This window comes from Aotus nancymaae, unplaced genomic scaffold (genome assembly GCF_030222135.1).
Source record: "Aotus nancymaae isolate 86718 unplaced genomic scaffold, 86718_ANA_hifiasm-v0.15.2.pri h1tg000007l, whole genome shotgun sequence".
Classification (NCBI taxonomy): Eukaryota; Metazoa; Chordata; class Mammalia; order Primates; family Aotidae; genus Aotus; species Aotus nancymaae.
The window spans coordinates 26,512,019-26,529,920 of NW_026988418.1; the positions used below are offsets into that span (position 1 = coordinate 26,512,019).

At 49.8% G+C, this 17,902-nt stretch overlaps 1 protein-coding gene and 1 non-coding gene across 2 annotated transcripts; both read left to right on the forward strand.

Annotated features, from left to right (window-relative positions):
* The first annotated feature begins 4,744 nt into the window (after positions 1-4,744).
* Positions 4,745-7,304, forward strand: FOXD3 (forkhead box D3). The gene has a single exon (XM_012442460.2). It carries the CDS (start codon positions 5,243-5,245, stop codon positions 6,677-6,679), a length of 1,437 nt encoding a protein of 478 aa, XP_012297883.1. The 5' UTR covers positions 4,745-5,242; the 3' UTR covers positions 6,680-7,304.
* Positions 7,305-16,256: 8,952 nt separating this feature from the next.
* Positions 16,257-16,318, forward strand: LOC135273499 (U7 small nuclear RNA). Its single transcript, XR_010341289.1, has one exon. It is a non-coding gene; the product is annotated as a U7 small nuclear RNA (small nuclear RNA).
* The last annotated feature ends 1,584 nt before the right edge of the window (positions 16,319-17,902 follow it).

Below are 17,902 nucleotides of genomic sequence, written 5' to 3' on the forward strand. Positions count from 1 at the left end.
GGTCGCATCGCTCCAAACGGTGTCGGAAAGACTCCGGCTTTCAATGCCAAGTCATTTTTAAGCCCCGCTCCTGTCCAGGACCTTTCTCCTCGTGGATGAAAAGAACAATTTTCGAGAGAAAGGCTCGTTTTGATTAAATCTGACATGCTGCTGATAACTCCATGCTAATGTGAAATAATTAACATAATAGCCATAATTAAAAGCACGCTAACAATGCCATAAATTTATCACACAATTTTACTAGCTTTCTGCCCCTAACTGCTCTCTCATCGTTAATTAAACGTGTTGCCTTTTACAGAATGGATGTTTATACATTTCCAATATAAATAAATTCGAAACCATCCTCTCTCTCTTCCTCTTTCTCTCCTCCTTTCCTTTTGGACTCTCGCCATTTACAGGCACGCCTTGGCGTGAACACTGAGTGGCAGACACCTTGAAAATAAATGAAGTCTTGAGATGCAAATCCAAACAAGAACATTAAATTGGCCTCTTTTTTTCCACTTCGAAAAGATCCGGAGAGGGATACAACGGTGGTGGGGAAGGGAGTTGAAAATCCCACCCATTGGGAAATGGAAATAATCTGGGTGGGTTGGGGCCTTGGGTATCACCTCTGCCCTTCCCACCTTCCTTGGTGGCGGCCATCCAGACAAAGAGGCCGATAATAGTTTAACAAATCTATGAAGACTGTCAAGAAGCAGACTTTGATTGTTGTGGGCGTGGGGGTCTAGGGGAAAAAGCAAGGTTATTTTTCTAAGAGCTCCACCCACGTTTTGCTTTCTCTCCGAAAGAGAGTAACTGCTCTCGGTGGGGGACGCGCCCTTCACTCTGCGAAACCTGGTCCCAACTCCCCGGATTGTAAGAAAAGTGCACCAGCGCGCGGGCGTGATGATTCTATCTCACATCGCGCCAACGATTTATGCAAGCCACTGGCACAGTCTCTGAATTAAAAGGAGAGAAAGAGGGCACCTGGGTTCACTTGGGCCTGGTGAGGGGTAGGTGGGTAATTCCCGCCTTCCGCACTCTGACCGTGCTCCTCCTCCAGTGTTGACCACCTAAGAATCCAAAATTGCTGTAATTAATTTCCCTTTCTCTATCATAAATTTTTCTATCCACTTATTTCCCTCCCCATCCCCCCCCCACACACACAACCCGGACGCACACACTAAATCTCCCCTCCCCTGGAGACGTCTCAATTTCCTTCCTATCGATCCGGACACCACTCTTCTTGCCTCCTGTTGCTAGAACCTAGATCCCTACTCCCCCCACCCCTCATTCCCATGGTGTCCAGGTGGCTTTCCGGCGGGGTACCACGTACTCTGCCCACTCCAGGAGGAACCGAAGGAGTTTCATTCCATTCTCCTTTGGTTGAAACATTTGAGCAGGTGAGGCAGCTGGCTGCCATCTTCCCCTTTAAATCTCTCCTGGGAATTTCGCTTGTTGAGACTCAAAGAGTCACTCAAACTCATAATTGTGTGTGTGTGTGTGTGTGTGTGTGTGTGTGTGTGTGTGTGTCTACTCATTCTCCCTCTACCTCCCCAATAACCCTTTGAGACTCAGAAACTGTTTATCCACACACACACACACACACACACCCCTTTCCTTTCCCTTTATGAAATTTTCTTCCCCCCACTACATGTGTCTCACTTTCTCTCTGTATCTGTCTCGCTTCTTCCATCTCTGTCCTAAAGTTTGGCGGTAACTGACGACCTGTGGGCTTTCGGCTGGAAACTGCAACTACGCGGCAAACAATTTACTTAGCCTGGAATCTAGCCGGCCTCTGGCAGGACCCTGCACCGCGTCGAGATCGGACCCTTCCGCTGGGGCGGCCTCCTGCATGAAGGCCAGCAGGAACCTTACTGTCTCCCACCCCGGACGCCGCTTCACCTCCTTCCCGCCATCGGAGGTTGTGCGGGCGCTATGATCCGCCTAGAGGGAGAAAGTCAGCGGCCGGTTCCCGAGCCGAGAGTGGCAGCGCAAAAATCCTCTGCCTCCGCTGGAAATCGATATTAGGCCAGCGCGGGCGCGGGACGTCGGGGCCGCAGCCAGTAGGTTCTGCACGTCTCATCATTTAGCTAATCGAGTCGAAAAGTTTCTGTAAGGGCCGGACCCAGCATCAGATGGTAACACTGATTGAACAAGAGATTAGCACAATAGATCTCTAACCGAGGGGAAGCGTTGCTTTTCACGCTACGCACCGTAATTAATGGTATGAATCAATTAATTTGACTTTTATTGTGTCGAAGGAAAAAAGCGCAACAAATGGAACGGGCAGCTGGGAGTTGTTCAGACCCCACCCCCCCTTCCCCAGGGAGGTTCCAAGGAGACACCCGGGAATGGACGGATCAGGCCGGGCGGTGGAGGAGGGAGGGTAGGAGGCAGCGACCAGCAGCGTGGAGGGAGTCCAGAGAGCTAGGCTCGGCAGGCGGCGGAATCGAAATTAGGCTCATTTGGAGACACTTCGAGACCGGTGAGGGCAGCCCTGTAGCCACCATCCTTCGGCGCGCGTCCACACGCACGCGTCTACGCAGGGCCAGCCACCTAGGCCGCGGCAGGGCCAGCGTTGCGCCCCGCGCCTCTAGGGCTGGGCAACCCAAGCAGAATGAAGAAGGTTTCTGAATGTGTAAATTTCAGCTTTTTAGCTTTTTTTTTTTTTTTTTTTTGTCCTTCCGATCCTCTCTTGGCTGCAGAGGCAGTTGCAGCCGCGACCTCTGCAGCCTGGGGCGGTGGCCAGCCAGCTCAGTTTGAGTAGGTTTTGCGGAAGGCTGTCTAGACGGCTTTGTAAACGGTTAGGAGCCTGCGGGCCACAAAGCTGTGCAGCTACGGAAATCAACTCTGAGATGCGTTTTAGGGCCAGGTGCAACCTCGGGATCATTTAGATAAAGAAAAACCATGGAGGTTCGCGGGCGTCTCAGGATAGAGTCACCGCCCCCTACCCTGCTCCCAGCCCCAACCAGGAATATCCTGCGCAGTCAGGATCCAATGGGTGTTACTGTTATATCCGGGGAAACTGGGAGATAAAAGTCAATCTGTGTGTCTCAATGTTTGTAATGAAGCAAGTTTACAGATTTTTAAATTTTTATTTTTATTTTACTGAGTTATTTTTGGTGTGTCTAGGACAAGGAAAGAGGAGATCGTGGGTGCGAAACAGACTGAGGGAATCAGAAGCACCACTGTTCATCTGGAATTAAATCTGCATCCCAGCATCTTCTGCAAATATTTCGCCAATTATTTACTCTCGGACCTCCTCCCCTCGTGCTCCTTCCTCCGGCGCTCCCCTCCCAGGCCGCAGCGGACAAATAGGGATTGGGTTCCATGTGCCTGCCACAACGGGCAGGCTCTTGCTGCTCCCAACAAGGCGGCCTAAATGCGGGAGGAAAGAGGAGGCATGGCGGATTCACCGGGTCAAGAGCACTGACTCTCCTTGGAGGTGTGAGGTCCGCGCACCCCAGCCACGTACTTGGAGTCGTTTTGCAGTGCCTCCCCCTCCAGTCACAGTGAAATCCCCAGTTTTTCCTACCATCACTGACTTGCATTGCACTCCGCGTGCACTGGCCACACATCCTCGCCTCCTCCACCCGCCCTGCCGCCGGTTTCCTCGGAAGTTAAATCTTGGAGGATTTGTCTACACCTTACGAGGAGAAAAATCCACGTTAGTTGGCAGCAACGGAGAGCCCAGCCCGCTGGCACGCCCAACGCTGCTCAGGTTCCTCCGAGGCCATGCCCGCCGCCCGGGAAGTCACCACCCGCACCCCTCACGTTTCTTCAGCCGCCCCTGCCTGGGCGCAGCGTCTAACCTGGAGGCACTAGGCCTCTTCCCGGAGCCACTCGACTTACCCAGGCCGCCGCCAATCCCGGCTCCTTTCCCAGCGCCTCATTTCCGATTTTTTTCATATGCTAAGTTGTTTAACAACTCCAAGTAGCTAGTTATGGCTTCTTTATTTATAGGTTCCCTGTTATTTTGCGTCGTTTTTATTTCTCTCGGTAACTATTCTAATAGATTAATCAATAGCCATTTTCTGACCTTCGGGAACCCCAGCTGATGCTGTTTGTTGTCGCACGAAAAATTACATAGAGAAAAAACATGCCTGCATCAAGCCGGGAAAGCGCAGGCAGGACTAGAGTGGTTTGGTTGGGGGAGGGGGAAAAAGACATCTCAGCAGGTGTCTTCTCTGGAATGAGCACTGAGGCCGGAGGGGGATCTGAAGTCTAATTAGCAAGAGCGAGCCGGGCGCGCAGCTCTTACTCTTTAAAGCTAAAAGCAATGAAACAAAAAGCAAAACAGAGACTAAGTTTTGCTTTTTAAAAGATGGGATGGGAACCTCGTTCTAGGTCGCCCAGTCCCTGTCTAAGGAGTGTGGCAACAGAGGGGAGAGAAGGGGGGATGGGAGAGGGGGCGGGGAAGGCAAGGCAGCGACAGTCGCACAGTCTGGCGGAAGCTTCCAGACCCACGCCCTCACTCGATCACACCCACCTACCCACCCACACTCACACCCACCCGCTCCCTGGGCCCCAGGGCCCTGGTCCAGCCTGGACGGGGGTCTCCGGGCGGGCTGGAGCGCCCTCGGGGCCCCGGGGATGCTGGCGCACAGTGCGAAGCGGAGTTGCGCGTCTCTCGTCCCTTTGTTGACAATTCCCTGAACCAACTTGAGTTTGGCCGGCTCCACCGCGGCCCTGACGTCACGCACGGTCACGTGGCCCCGCCTCCCGCTGGATCTTTAAGTAGAAAGTAATCTATCAGGCCAGTCCTTAAAACGGGACTTTCGACTATCGGGGCTTCGGCGTCCCTGACACCCAGCCCCCTGCCCCCCCGCGACTGCCCCTGCCCGGGCCCTTCCGAGCCGCTCGGCGCCCGGCGTCTCGCGCCCACCTGGACCGCTCCTGAGCCCCACACCAGGGCCAGAGGCCGAGGAAGGCGGGCTAAGTGAGGGGGCGCGGCGTGGACAAACCGCCGGGGCCGGGAGCTGTTTCAAGCGCCTAGAACCGAGCGCCAGGGAGGGCAGGAGTTTTCAGAGCGCGGCCGCGGGGGGCGAACGGCAGCGCCCGCTCCCGCGCCGCGCGATGCCGGGCCGCCGAGTGTGAGCCAAGTGGAGCGGGCCCCGAGCCACCTGCGGCCCCCTCCCCTCTCCCTGCCCCCATCTTTCGGGGGCGCCTCGACCCTCTTCCCCTGAGCTCCGCGGCAGCCCCCGACCACCCCCTTCGCCCGCTGCCCCCTCCCCGCCGCCGCTACCAACCCCGAGGAGGGATGACCCTCTCCGGCGGCGGCAGCGCCAGCGACATGTCCGGCCAGACGGTGCTGACGGCCGAGGACGTGGACATCGATGTGGTGGGCGAGGGCGACGACGGGCTGGAGGAGAAGGACAGCGACGCGGGTTGCGATAGCCCCGCGGGGCCGCCGGAGCTGCGCCTGGACGAGGCGGACGAGGTGCCCCCGGCTGCACCCCATCACGGGCAACCTCAGCCGCCCCACCAGCAGCCCCTGGCATTGCCCAAGGAGGCGGCCGGGGCCGGGGCCCGACAGGGGAGCGAGGTGGGCGCCCCGGAGGAGGACGGCTGCAAGGGCGGCGGTGGCGGCGAGGAGGGCGGCGCGGGCGGCGGCGGGCCCGGCGCGGGCAGTGGTTCGGCGGGCGGCCTGGCCCCGAGCAAGCCCAAGAACAGTCTGGTGAAGCCGCCCTACTCGTACATCGCGCTCATCACCATGGCCATCCTGCAGAGCCCGCAGAAGAAGCTGACCCTGAGCGGCATCTGCGAGTTCATCAGCAACCGCTTCCCCTACTACCGGGAGAAGTTCCCCGCCTGGCAGAACAGCATCCGCCACAACCTCTCACTCAACGACTGCTTCGTCAAGATCCCCCGCGAGCCGGGCAACCCCGGCAAGGGCAACTACTGGACCCTGGACCCGCAGTCCGAGGACATGTTCGACAACGGCAGCTTCCTGCGGCGCCGGAAACGCTTCAAGCGCCACCAGCAGGAGCACCTGCGCGAGCAGACGGCCCTCATGATGCAGAGCTTCGGCGCCTATAGCCTGGCGGCGGCGGCCGGCGCCGCGGGACCCTACGGCCGCCCCTATGGCCTGCACCCGGCGGCGGCGGCTGGTGCCTATTCGCACCCGGCCGCGGCAGCGGCCGCGGCGGCTGCGGCGGCGCTCCAGTACCCGTACGCGCTGCCGCCGGTGGCGCCGGTGCTGCCTCCCGCCGTGCCGCTGCTGCCCTCGGGCGAGCTGGGCCGCAAAGCGGCCGCCTTTGGCTCACAGCTCGGTCCGGGCCTGCAGCTGCAGCTCAATAGCCTGGGCGCTGCCGCGGCCGCTGCGGGCACCGCGGGCGCCGGGGGCACCACCGCGTCGCTCATCAAGTCCGAGCCAAGCGCGCGGCCGTCGTTCAGCATCGAGAACATCATAGGTGGGGGCCCCGCGGCTCCCGGGGGCTCGGCGGCGGGCGCTGGGGGCGCCGGCGGCACTGGGGGCTCCGGGGGCGGCAGCACCGCGCAGTCGTTCCTGCGGCCACCCGGGACCGTGCAGTCGGCAGCGCTCATGGCCACGCACCAGCCGCTGTCCCTCAGCCGGACGACCGCCACTATCGCGCCCATTCTGAGCGTGCCGCTCTCCGGACAGTTTCTGCAGCCCGCAGCCTCGGCCGCCGCCGCTGCCGCCGCCGCCGCTCAAGCCAAATGGCCCGCGCAATAGGGACGCGCCAGTGGCCGGGACCCAGGGCCGGGTGCGGCCTCGAGCGGCAGCTGCTCCTCCAGGCTGCGCGCCCTGTCCCGATCCCGGTCCCGCCGCCCAATCCCGGACTCTGCCTCTCCCCCATTTCCTTGCCCCTGAGCCCCCAACGCCTACCTTCCGCGGCCTCCACCCCCTCGCGCACACCTAAGCTGGTCGAGCAAACACCGCGCGCCCGCCGGAAATAGCTTTCCATACAGGTAAAACCGAAAACCGAATTTTCCAAAAATGCACCCCGACGGCGCCTGCTCTTAGTACCATGGGGATGGGAGGGAAATTCTTTGTATATATTTGTATAAAAATTATTGACTTTCCTTTTGGGGTTTTTATTTTTTTAAGAAAAAAATAAATTCCGTAGATTTAGAGCTCTGAACTTTCATTTTTTTTGAAGGTTCACTCTCCGAAGTTTTATCTGAGAAAAGAATGTATAGAGACGTTGGGAGATTTTAAATATAAAAAATTTTCGAAAAGGCAAAAAGTGTCATTCTATTATAAAAGTCTGTTTATATATGAATGAATATATATGGTATTCTAAATGTTATTCCATCGTGTTGTACACAACTTTGTAAATAAATTTTTTAAATGCCCAGCCTAGTGTTTCATTTAGTTGTCTGAAGTAAATGGCAAGATTGTAAAATGTTATTTGCCTTTTCTCCTCCCCAGAAAATCAAGGAATTTCAAGTAATGACCTTTTCAAACTTTATTAATTCATAATTTGAGTGTAAGAAAATTTTAATTGGAGAAAGGAAACAGTATGCCTAACTTCAACTGTGTTAATTTTTTTTTTTAGTTTTCACATAAAATCAGGATATGGGCGATAATATCATTCATATCAACCCATTAAATCTAAATGACCAGACGTTTCTGTAAAGTAAGCTGTCATAAAAAAAGAAAGAAAACTAAACAACAACAGAGTCTTTTAAAAATTGTTTTTAAATGACCAGTTTTCATTCCGCAATGAAAACTTCCCAAATGAGGGAGTTCCTGGTCGTTTCAGTCATCCTTTTAAAAGTAGGTAAATTCCAAACATCCCTCTTTTTAGCATTTAAATCTTAGTTTTTTGAAATTATTTCTCTTATTCCTTAAGTGGAAGTGATAAATAAACCCAGCTGGTTTAAAAAATTTATGTTAAGGCATTTTACATTTTGCAGTGGGCTTTTATTATCTATATTCATCTGATAGATAATACATGGTTTTGTTTTCATAATATTTTCAAATAAGTTATTTATAGAGCAATAATCAATTCAGAACATAATCGGATTTCTGAAGGATTCCTATAGATGCTTCCTCTCCCTCCAACCCGAAGCTTTCTGAAGGCAAAGGAATGATGGCCTTAATACCCCCTTAAAAACAGCTGCATATCACGTCTTCCCCCTTTTTTCTTTACCTAAGGCTAGGTTAGTGTGAAATGCGAGATCATAGGACAGGAATGGGGAAGGTCCTCGTAGATTATTTTTAATGTGCATTTCAGCTGTTAAAAACCCTTTAAAGAAAGGATGAAGGTAGAAATGAAACATCTTGATGTGGGAGGCTGGTTCTCACCACCATCAGCATATCCTCAAAAGGCATCAATTTTAATTATTTTGTAATTAATTTAGCTGTTACAATTACTTGTGCGAAATCGCTTTTAAAAACTGGAGCGAGTAGCAGTGCTGTCGCTGGGCCCTGCGTGAGTCCTTTTAGTCAAAGCCGGCCAGTCCCCGGTGTTGTCGTCCACTTTGCCTCCCTGGTGGTGGAGATGCCTCCCTACCGCGGATTCCAGCCTCATTTCTCCGCTGTCGACGTGGGCTGGAGATCGCTTTGAAAGACGCTTCCTTGCAAATACCGAAATCTGTTTTCCTGGTAAACAGTAAACATTATTGTGTCCTGAGTAAACATTCCTTCGGGATCAGGGTCCTAAAATAAAACAAGCTGCCAGGAGTGAGATAGTTTAACTTGATAAACAAGAACCTGATAACCATCGCCGAGAGGAGCAACGGTAACCTTCATCGAGAAGAGATTATGGACCACACGGTCTCCGGGCGGGCCCCTTCTAATCTCCTTTTACAAGGAAAACTAAACGGATCTAATTTTGTTTGTATGTTGCAGCTATAAAAGTAACAAGTTGTTTCACAGTTGTGTCTGGCTAATCGGTTTTTACACAAACAGCAAATGGTACATGATTTGTGCAAACACATAGAGAGGTTATTTCTAAATTTAGCTGACACCCCCTGGGAAAAGGGAAAGGCAGGGCTTCTTGAATTCACTTTTAGCCTCAAGAAGCTGCTGATCCAAGGCTTCTAAATGACATTGGATAACAGGGGCCTCATTCCATCCCTGATCCTTTGTTACTTATAAAATTACTCGCTCATATTTCCGCGCATAGCAGCAATACCGGCCGAGCCTGCGCCTGCAGCGTGACACTCAGCCACAAGCCGCCGCCGGAGACTCGCAGGGCTTTTTCCAGCGCTACATTCATTAGGCGGCGAGGTGAACAGAAGGAGAGAGCTGCCGCCAACTTTCCTTCCAGCCACTTCTTACCCTTGAACGATGGCCTGGAGATGGTCCCCTTCCTTTAAGTCGTGGAGGGCCGGAAACTCTCAGACCCAGACCCCGACCCTCAACCTGCTAGCGGTGGTTTAAAGTCCTGGCAGATGTCAGGCAGATGGGCCCGGCCGTCGCACCCTCAAAAGCTGTTTTTTGTTTGAGCTTTTTAAACCACGAAGATTTAGCGCAGAAGGGGAAATGCAAATATCATAATGATCGCTAGCACTTAGTGGTGGGGCGGGAGGAAGCCTGAAACCCACGTCTGATGTTATGGAACGCAGGCACCTGCGACAAACAGCACTGGAAACAGCTCTCTCGTTGAGATTTAAAGGCAACACGACTGATATCCACTTTTTATTCCACTTAAGAAAAAAAAAAACTAAAGGAAAAAACTAAAGGAAGGGGGATAGATTTATTTGCAATAAAAGGAGGAAGCGGGTTGATTTTTATGGGGAAGATTTTAGCTTTCTGCTACACACGCATTTAGACTTTTGTACTTTCTCTAGCACTCATTCCTAGAAAATCAATCCAGCCCTCAGGCCCGTGGCCCCTAGAGCATTCTCAGAACCAACTTCTGAGTGGGACCTCCCGCATCTAGTCCCTCCGGGAATGAGCGTGGGTCTGGATGTCCAGGGAAAGGCGAACCAAAAGTAGAGCAAAATACTTGTGCGGGCTATGGAGGGCTCTCTATGAGATGGCAAATGTGGCCTGTAGGGGGCGACGAGCAGACAGAAAACTTCGCGGTTTGTCTGGAAGGGTCCAGCCCCAGCCCTGGAGGCCTCTTCTTCCCTCCGAGGTTCTGAGCCCCCTGACATCCTTGCTCATCCTCAGGCCCGGGTCGCCTAGATCGAATCTCCAGAAGCTGCTTTCCTCCTTTCCTCGACCTGTGTCCTGGGAGGAACAGAGTCCCGAGGGGAGTTTGTCCTAAAGATTGGGAGGCAATAAAGTTTAGTGATGAGGAAACATTGACTTGGAAGCAATTAAGAGTTATATTTGAGGTTATTTATTTCACATGGTTTACAGGGTGAGTCTTGGTAGTGAGGAGACTATGAAAGGCTGCTATATGTGTGTGAGAGGTGGGTGTTTTTAGGGTGAGTCCCTTGAGAAACTGTCCTGAGGGGTATGTGATCTGAAAAAGAGCGGGTTGCAGAGGCTTGTGTCCCCTGACTCCACCTGTGTCCCCGGTGGTGCAGCTGCAGAATAACGTAGTGCAAGGAGGAGGTTGAAAGGGCATTCTGAAAGCGCCAGGCTGAGCTTTGTGGGGGGCTGTTTCAAGGGAGGAGGCAACAGGAAGAAGCGGGATGAGAAAGGCCTTGCAGAAGGCCTTCCAAGGGATTAGGCATTTTCTGTGACTTTGAACAAGCTGCTTGGTTTCTATGAATCTCTCCATTTCCTTGACTCTACAGTGAGAATGAGTCTGCCTCTCGCTGGGGCTTGCAGAATTAGGTGACTGGGTGTCAGTGAAAAATGTCTTATTAACTGTAAAGTGCTGGGGGCATGTAGAGTTTATTTCTTAATGGCCTCTGCAGGGAGAAACAACTTGGTACTAAGCACTGGTACACTACCAAATACCTTGGCTTGGTTTTGAACAACTTGATTTTAGGTATGAAAAGTGGGCTTTTCTAAGAGGGGTTACAGAACCTACCCCAGGAAACCCCCACCCCAAAAGGGGCTTTTAAATGTGGAGCCTCCTCCTGGTCTGTAGCCCTTCTACCATGCCCAGGAGAAGCCCCGGTGCCCACCCATCCTCCAGCCCGCACCCTCAGCTCCAGGGGGAGGGTATACTTTTCTCCCCTCTCAGGCAGAGCTCGGACTCTGCTGTTTGCCCCTATGCTTCCACCATCCCAGGCAAGTGGGGAAACCTGAGTCCACCGCTGACAGACACCCATTAGTGCAAGATGCAGCCTGGGAGGCGAATTAAAGGTAACCAGATCCCAAACCCACTTAAAAGACCATCCTCCTCTTGCTGCCCTCCAGCAGTTGGCAGAGTTACGCCCAGAGCCAACTTCTCTCTTCGCCACTCCCCCTCCCCTTGCCCTCTGAGGAATGTACAAGCCATTCTTTGCTCCCTGGGGTACACAGAATAAAATTTGAAAAGAAATGTAAAACCAGCCAGGGTGTCTGTAAGAAAGCATAACCATCTCATTTTTATTTCCTGAAGTGCTGTCATATGTTAGAATTTTTTTAAATGCAGAATTAAATTGGTCTCCTCCCCCATTTTAACATAAAACTGGTACCTAAGGCTCTTCTCTAGATGATCTGTGCTTTTGCACACAGCTCCATCCCATCAGAGGCAAGGTGGGGAAGACGAGGGACACCTTCACTCTTGCCTGAGTCCTCTCGTGCTGAATTCCGAAACCGTCTTCAGAAAAACAGTCCTAGGATATCGACATTACAAGTGGCCTCCAGGGTCACTCTGGACCTCTTTTCACACAGGGCCACTCAGAAAGTTCTGGGACTTACCCAGGGCCACTCAGCAGCCCAAGTGCAAGCTATGGAAGTACTCCGAGGAGGAAAAAGTGTGCTTTACCCAGCAAGAAGCCGCCACTTGAGGAAGCAAACACAGCAGACTCTAGGGCAAGGAAGGTTGAGGAGGGTTGAAAGGAGAAGGAAAAGACAGACACAGACGCGCCAAGCTGTCGGAACTCAGCTCCGGGAAGTCTGTGGACCTGGACCCTGGGGCTTCCCAAGGCCTGGGCGCCTCTAGCCCGGTGCTGGGCAGTTCTGCGGGGACCGACGCCCCCATTTCCTTCTTGCCTCGTGATTTGGGAGGGAAGAAAGAAGGCGGGAACTACAGGCCGGAAGCTCCCCTCGCCCAGCCGCCCAGCCACAGTGCTGTCGTGTCGGGGGTCGGTCCCCACGGGCGCGCCCGACTCCCTGCCCAGGCTAAGATCACCCCCGTGCCAACCTCGAGGGCTCGGCCTCCGGGACTCCAGCTGCCTCTGCCTGGAGGGAGGGAAGGGAGAAGAGAACTCGAATTAATTACAAAGGAAACCCAGCAGGGAAAGACACCCGCCGCGGACCTGGGCTTGCAGCTGGGCGCGCGGTGGGGCCTCTGCGCCGGTCCCTGTCCCGCGGCGACTCAGTTGCCGGCTCATGGGTGGCTCCCAACGGAAAATAAATCCCCTCAGAGTGAACCTGGGCGGCCTAGAGGGTCCAGTGTAGGATCTTTGGGGAAATAGGGGCAAGTTTACCACGCTCTAATTAGGCCACAGCGCTAGGCGCGAGGACACCGGCGACCCAGCGGCTGGGGGATGGACGGGAGGGAGTGTCCCCCACCCCCGGCCGCGGACCGGCAGCGAGAAGCACGCTCTCCGCCATCCCGGGCCCCGCCGCTCCCGCCTCTGCAGACTCCGCGTTTGCCACGCTCCTTCCCGGGGTCCGGCGACCGAAGCTGCGGTGCACGTCTTACTGAACGGGAGAGCTTTGGTTCTTTTCCTCCCTCCCTCCATCCCTCCCACTCTCCTCTCCGATGGTAAGCAAGACTCAATTTTCTCCATAAAAGCCCCTGTTATCCTCTCTGCAAGGGGCGTGTGCTAGGTTCGCAGGGAGCTCCCTTGTCAGCCACAGACCAACCCTAAACTCCAAATGTTCTCTTTGCTCTCGAGGTTCCCCTGGGAGGCAGCGCCTCCTCCGCGAAGCCTTCCTGAACCAACCAGCCCAGGTCAGTTGCTCCTTCTTGAAGCTCACCGTGCCAATTAATGAGCCATTGTCATTAGTGATGTCCTGTGAGTTCCTGGTGAGTTCCTGACCGACTAGCATTGCTGAGCACAAAGGGGACGATCTAAATTATTTGATTAATAACAACCTCGCACCAAGGGGACGGGGACGGGGGATCTCGAAGGCTGTTAACGGATCAAATCTTTCTGAAGAGTTTGGGGGACTGTTTCCTTCCCATTCCTTTTCTTCAGTTTCCTTCTTTATAATAAATGCTTTATATAAACACTTAATTTTTTAAGTGAATGTATTTAAGTCCTTATTAGAGGTCTAAAAAGCAGAAGACCGTCAACTATGTATTCTTCTGGCATATTTCTCGGCCAATGTGATATTACTAGAAAATTTCTCCCAGCCTGAAATACCAGTAGCTAGTTCCACCTCTCACCCTAATGCAGAAACCTCTTCAGAACACTTCGGTTTTCAGCCAGCCTCTGCTTCAATTTTTCCAGTGGAAGGGAAGAAGAACCACTACCTCACAGAACAATCCATTCCACTTAACCAGCATCGTTATTTGTTCAAATGTCTTTCTTTTCTAGAACCCCTTTATTTCCTTAGTAAAGGATAGTGGATTTAAGAGTCATTTGCTCAGATTTTCATATGAAAGATGTCGTATTTCCATGGGTTGGGTTTCTTTATCTAGAAACACAAAGAATTCACTGTCCTTTATCTCCTACATTAAAACTACTATTTGTAGGGGGAAACTGAGCAAAAGCTAAAGCTTTGAGAAAGCCTCTGGATTCTGTATTCATTACATACAGTCCACGGTGGTCCACAGGCCTTGCTTTGAGACCCACTTGGAGAGCCTTGGGTTCAGACTACACTAGGTGGTAAAAGTCTTGTGGAATTGTAAGAGTTTTTTGTTCTTGGTTTTTTTTGTTTTATTTTGTTTTTGTTTTTGTTTTTGCCAGATAAAAAGCATTTTTTTTCTTTTTACCATTTTGTTTTTATAAGCTAATCTAAAAAGTATTTCTTAAAAAGTTAAACAAATCATTTAATTTCTCTTTCATTGCTGTATTCCTTGGCAAAAAGTTATGTCTTACCTACTTCAGTCATCTAAACCACTCGTCATATAAAACTAGGAACTTAGATGTCTTCTCTGAAAAATATTCCTGTAGATTCCACTGTTTAATTAGAGAAGCAGAAAGAAGTAAAATCCCGGATTATTTGGCCATTGCCTTTCAATTGGAATCAAGATAATGTGCTCTTTTGTGTTATACATTTAATGCATTTTTTTTGGCAAATTTATATCCCAATTTGTGTGGTTCCCATTTGATTTAGTCTTTATATAGCTCTGTTAGCTTCCTTCTTTGCCATTGTTACAGATTATACTGGTAAACCATCTCTCAAATTCTACCAGCTTGCAAATGTAAATGTTGGTTACAAGAGCAAGGTAGTATCAAGATCAGCACAAATTAATCACAAGCAATGTGAACCATCTGCTTTATTGATGGTGCTTCAACGGCATCATCTTTCCACATACATCAGGAATTATGACTTTATGATAAAGTTGCTCTTGCTGCTAGAGGGAATCGAGTGCAAGAGTTAATAGATAGGATTAAAAGACAAGACTAATTTCTAGTCCTAGTCCTGACATTGAATTTAGAAGCCCACATACAGTAAAAATTACTATTAAAAATTTAGCTGAGAAAGGAAAGGAATTATAGTATAATAACTATCATTTTAAAATTTTAGCTTTTTGAGTAACTGTTTTAAAAATTTAGAGATTTTTTTAGACCTTGATTTTACTTTTATCTTGATTTAAGATATCTGTCATTGAAACTTCCGGCAATTTGAGGACTTATTTACTCTAATACTGATACTATATACTATTGTTCAGGGTAAGGGACTAAACTATTCTCTGCTACTACCTCCTATGAGGCCCAATGCATAATTTGAAGCCTCATGGGAGATTGTGAGCAGTATTGTGAGTTCAGAATCTCAACTTTGAGAACCAGTATTCTAGTATAGTATATTCAAAATACACACTTAATGGGTTACATTTTTTTTCTGTTACTTTAAAATAAAATATTATTACATTAAATGAGATGAAGTTTGAGGGGCATATTATTAGTTGTGAGAGCTGAACACTTACGATGTGAGAGATAACTATACTGTATATTTCAAACTAATTCCCCTACTTGTGAAGGTTTCTTATTTGAGACACAGAATGATATTCTGGAAGGAGCATAGGCTTTGGACTTGATAATCTTAGGGTCAAATCCTGGCTCTGCCATTTCTTTTTCTTTTTTGAGATGAATCTCGGCTCACTGCAACCTCCGCCTCCCTGTTCAAGTGATTCTCCTGCCTCAGACTCCTAAGTAGCTGGGATTACAGGCACATGCCATCACGCCCAGCTAGTTTTGTTTTTTTGTATTTTTAGTAGAGACAGGGTTTCACCATGTTGAGCAGACTGGTCTCAAACTCCTGACCTGATGATTCACCCACCTTGGCCTCCCAAAGTGCTGGGATTACAGGCGGGAGCCACCACACCCGGCTGTCCATTTCTTAACTATGTGATCATGATTAAAGTTACTCAGCCTCTCTGAATCTGTTTTCTTACCTACAAAATGGGGATCAGAATATGAAGATTTACAATCATGTATTTGGAGTGCTCAAATATGGGGGCTATTAGTACTATACAGTTTTGCTGTTACATAGTGGTTATATTTTCATGAAGCTGCCTTAATTTTTACTCTGATATCATATACCAAATAGTTGCCACATTTCATATTTAAAAATGAAGTTGAGATCACTGTCCCTTCCATCTGTTTGAGCTAGGTATCATTTTTGTGTTCTCACAACTTAACAAATGTGAAACAATTTACTCTGTGGTGCTGCCTGGTAAATCACTTTTTCACTTTCAGGATATTTTTCAGTCTTGTGGATGAGAGGTCTTGACAATAGTCATTAAGATATGATAGCGTTTTCACAAGAACAAGGACATGTGCCTTACGTCTCTTTGCTGAGCTCCGGTCTAGGTGGACTAATTTTAACATTTCTCCAGATCTATACTAATATTTCACTAGGAGAAGTCACTGTCTGCCTAGGTTGGATCTGATTAAGTCAATACTTAATTTTGCTAGTAAAGACCACCTTAATTATACTATTTGGTTAATGGGAGGATGTGATGTTGTATAGTTAAAGGAGGATGGGATAGAAATCAGCTGCTTTGGGTTTGCTGGCTGGTGACTTTGGTTAAGTCACATGAAACTCCAAACTGCAGATCTTTATTATCTAGTGGAGACATATTACACATCTGTTTAGCTTACTCCCATTAAACCAAACATCATTTAAAAAGTAGTGTTACAGCTCTCTTAGAATTAGTCTAGCAGGTTTTCCAGTTTTCACCAGAAAACTAAAGAAATAAAAATAAAAAGAGAGAGAGAGAAAGAATGAAAACGCATTTCAATGTGAAGCTGCCCTGAATTCCACTTAATGGGCATGAGAGGCAGGGAAGTGAAGCAAAGGTGGTGGTGGCACAGACTGCTGTTTCCATAGTTAGGGTCACCTCTCTTAGACTTTTTTTTTTTGAGACACAGTTTCACTTTTGTTGCCCAGGTTGTAGTGCATGACCTTGGCTCACTGCAACCTCCATCTCCTGGGTTCAAACGATTTTTCTGCCTCAGCCTCCCAAGCAGCTGGAATTACAGGTGCCCGCTGCCATACCCAGTCAATTTTTAAAATTTTTTAGTAGAGACGGGATTTCATCATGTTGGCTAGGCTGGTATTGAACTCTTGACCTCAGGTGATCCACCCGCCTCAGCCTCCCAAAGTGCTGGGATTACAGGTGTGAGCCGCTGCGCCTGGCTCTTTTATACTTTTTATAGTGTAGGCATCTTGCTGCCAAACGTGTTGGTTTTTTAAAATGCTACCCTTATTTTTCGTACAATATAGCCTCTAAATGCAAGTCAGCTATTTCTTTTTTCTTTTTTCTTGAGACGGCATTTCGCTCTTGTTGCCCAAGCTGGAGTGCAACAGCGCGGTCTTGGCTCACTGCAACCTCCGCCTCCCAGGTTCAAGTGATTCTTCTGCCTCAGCCTCTGGAGTAGCTGAGATTACAGGTACATGCCACCACACCCAGCTAATTTTTTGTATTTTTAGTAGAGATGGGGTTTCACCATGTTAGCCAGGTTGGTCTTGAACTCCTGACCTCAAGTGATATGCCCTCCTCCACCTCCCAAAGTGCTGGGATTATAGGCGTGAGCCACCATGTCTGGTCTCTCTCTCTGTCTCGCTCTTATTCTCTTGTTCTCCTTCCTTCCTTCCTTCCTTCCTTCTTCCCTCCCTCCCTCTTTGTCTCTCTCTCTTTCTCTCTCCTCTTCTCCTCTCCTCCCCTCCCCCCTTCCCCTCCCTTCTCCTCCCCTCCCCTCCCCTCCCCTCCCCTCCCCTCCCCTCCTCTCCTCTCCGCTCCTCTCTTCTCTTTTCCTCAGTGTCTTACTCTGTCACCCAAGCTAGAGTGCAGTGGCATGATCATGGCTCACTGTAGCCTCAACCTCCCAGACTCAAATAATCCTCCCAAGTAACTGGAACAACACATGTGCACTGCCACACTGGGCTAGTTTTTGTAGAGACAGGATCTTGCTATGTTGCACAAGCTGCAAATTAGCCTTTACATCTATAGCTCAATCAAAGGAAAAGCTAACTATTTAGATTAATGGAGATATGATATGCTTGTATACTGTAAAGGTAAATTTAAAAGGTTTTGTTGCTAATTTTTATTATATTTGATTTCCACCTTACATGTTTCTTTAGAATCTAACTCCTGCACAAGATGCAATTTCCATTGTAATATCTGCCTTAACAGGGTTGTTCTGAGAATCAAGTGATATATGTTTTAATTGCTTTGCAAAATTTAATAATGCTATGAAATGTAAATTGTTTCTGTCCTCTGGAGAAGACTTGGCCAGGAATTCATTCTAATAGATTTGCTCTTATTTGTTTTGT

Excerpts from the sequence above, each read along its gene's own strand:
- FOXD3 (XM_012442460.2), top strand. The coding sequence starts at position 5,243 with ATGACCCTCTCCGGCGGCGGCAGCGCCAGCGACATGTCCGGCCAGACG.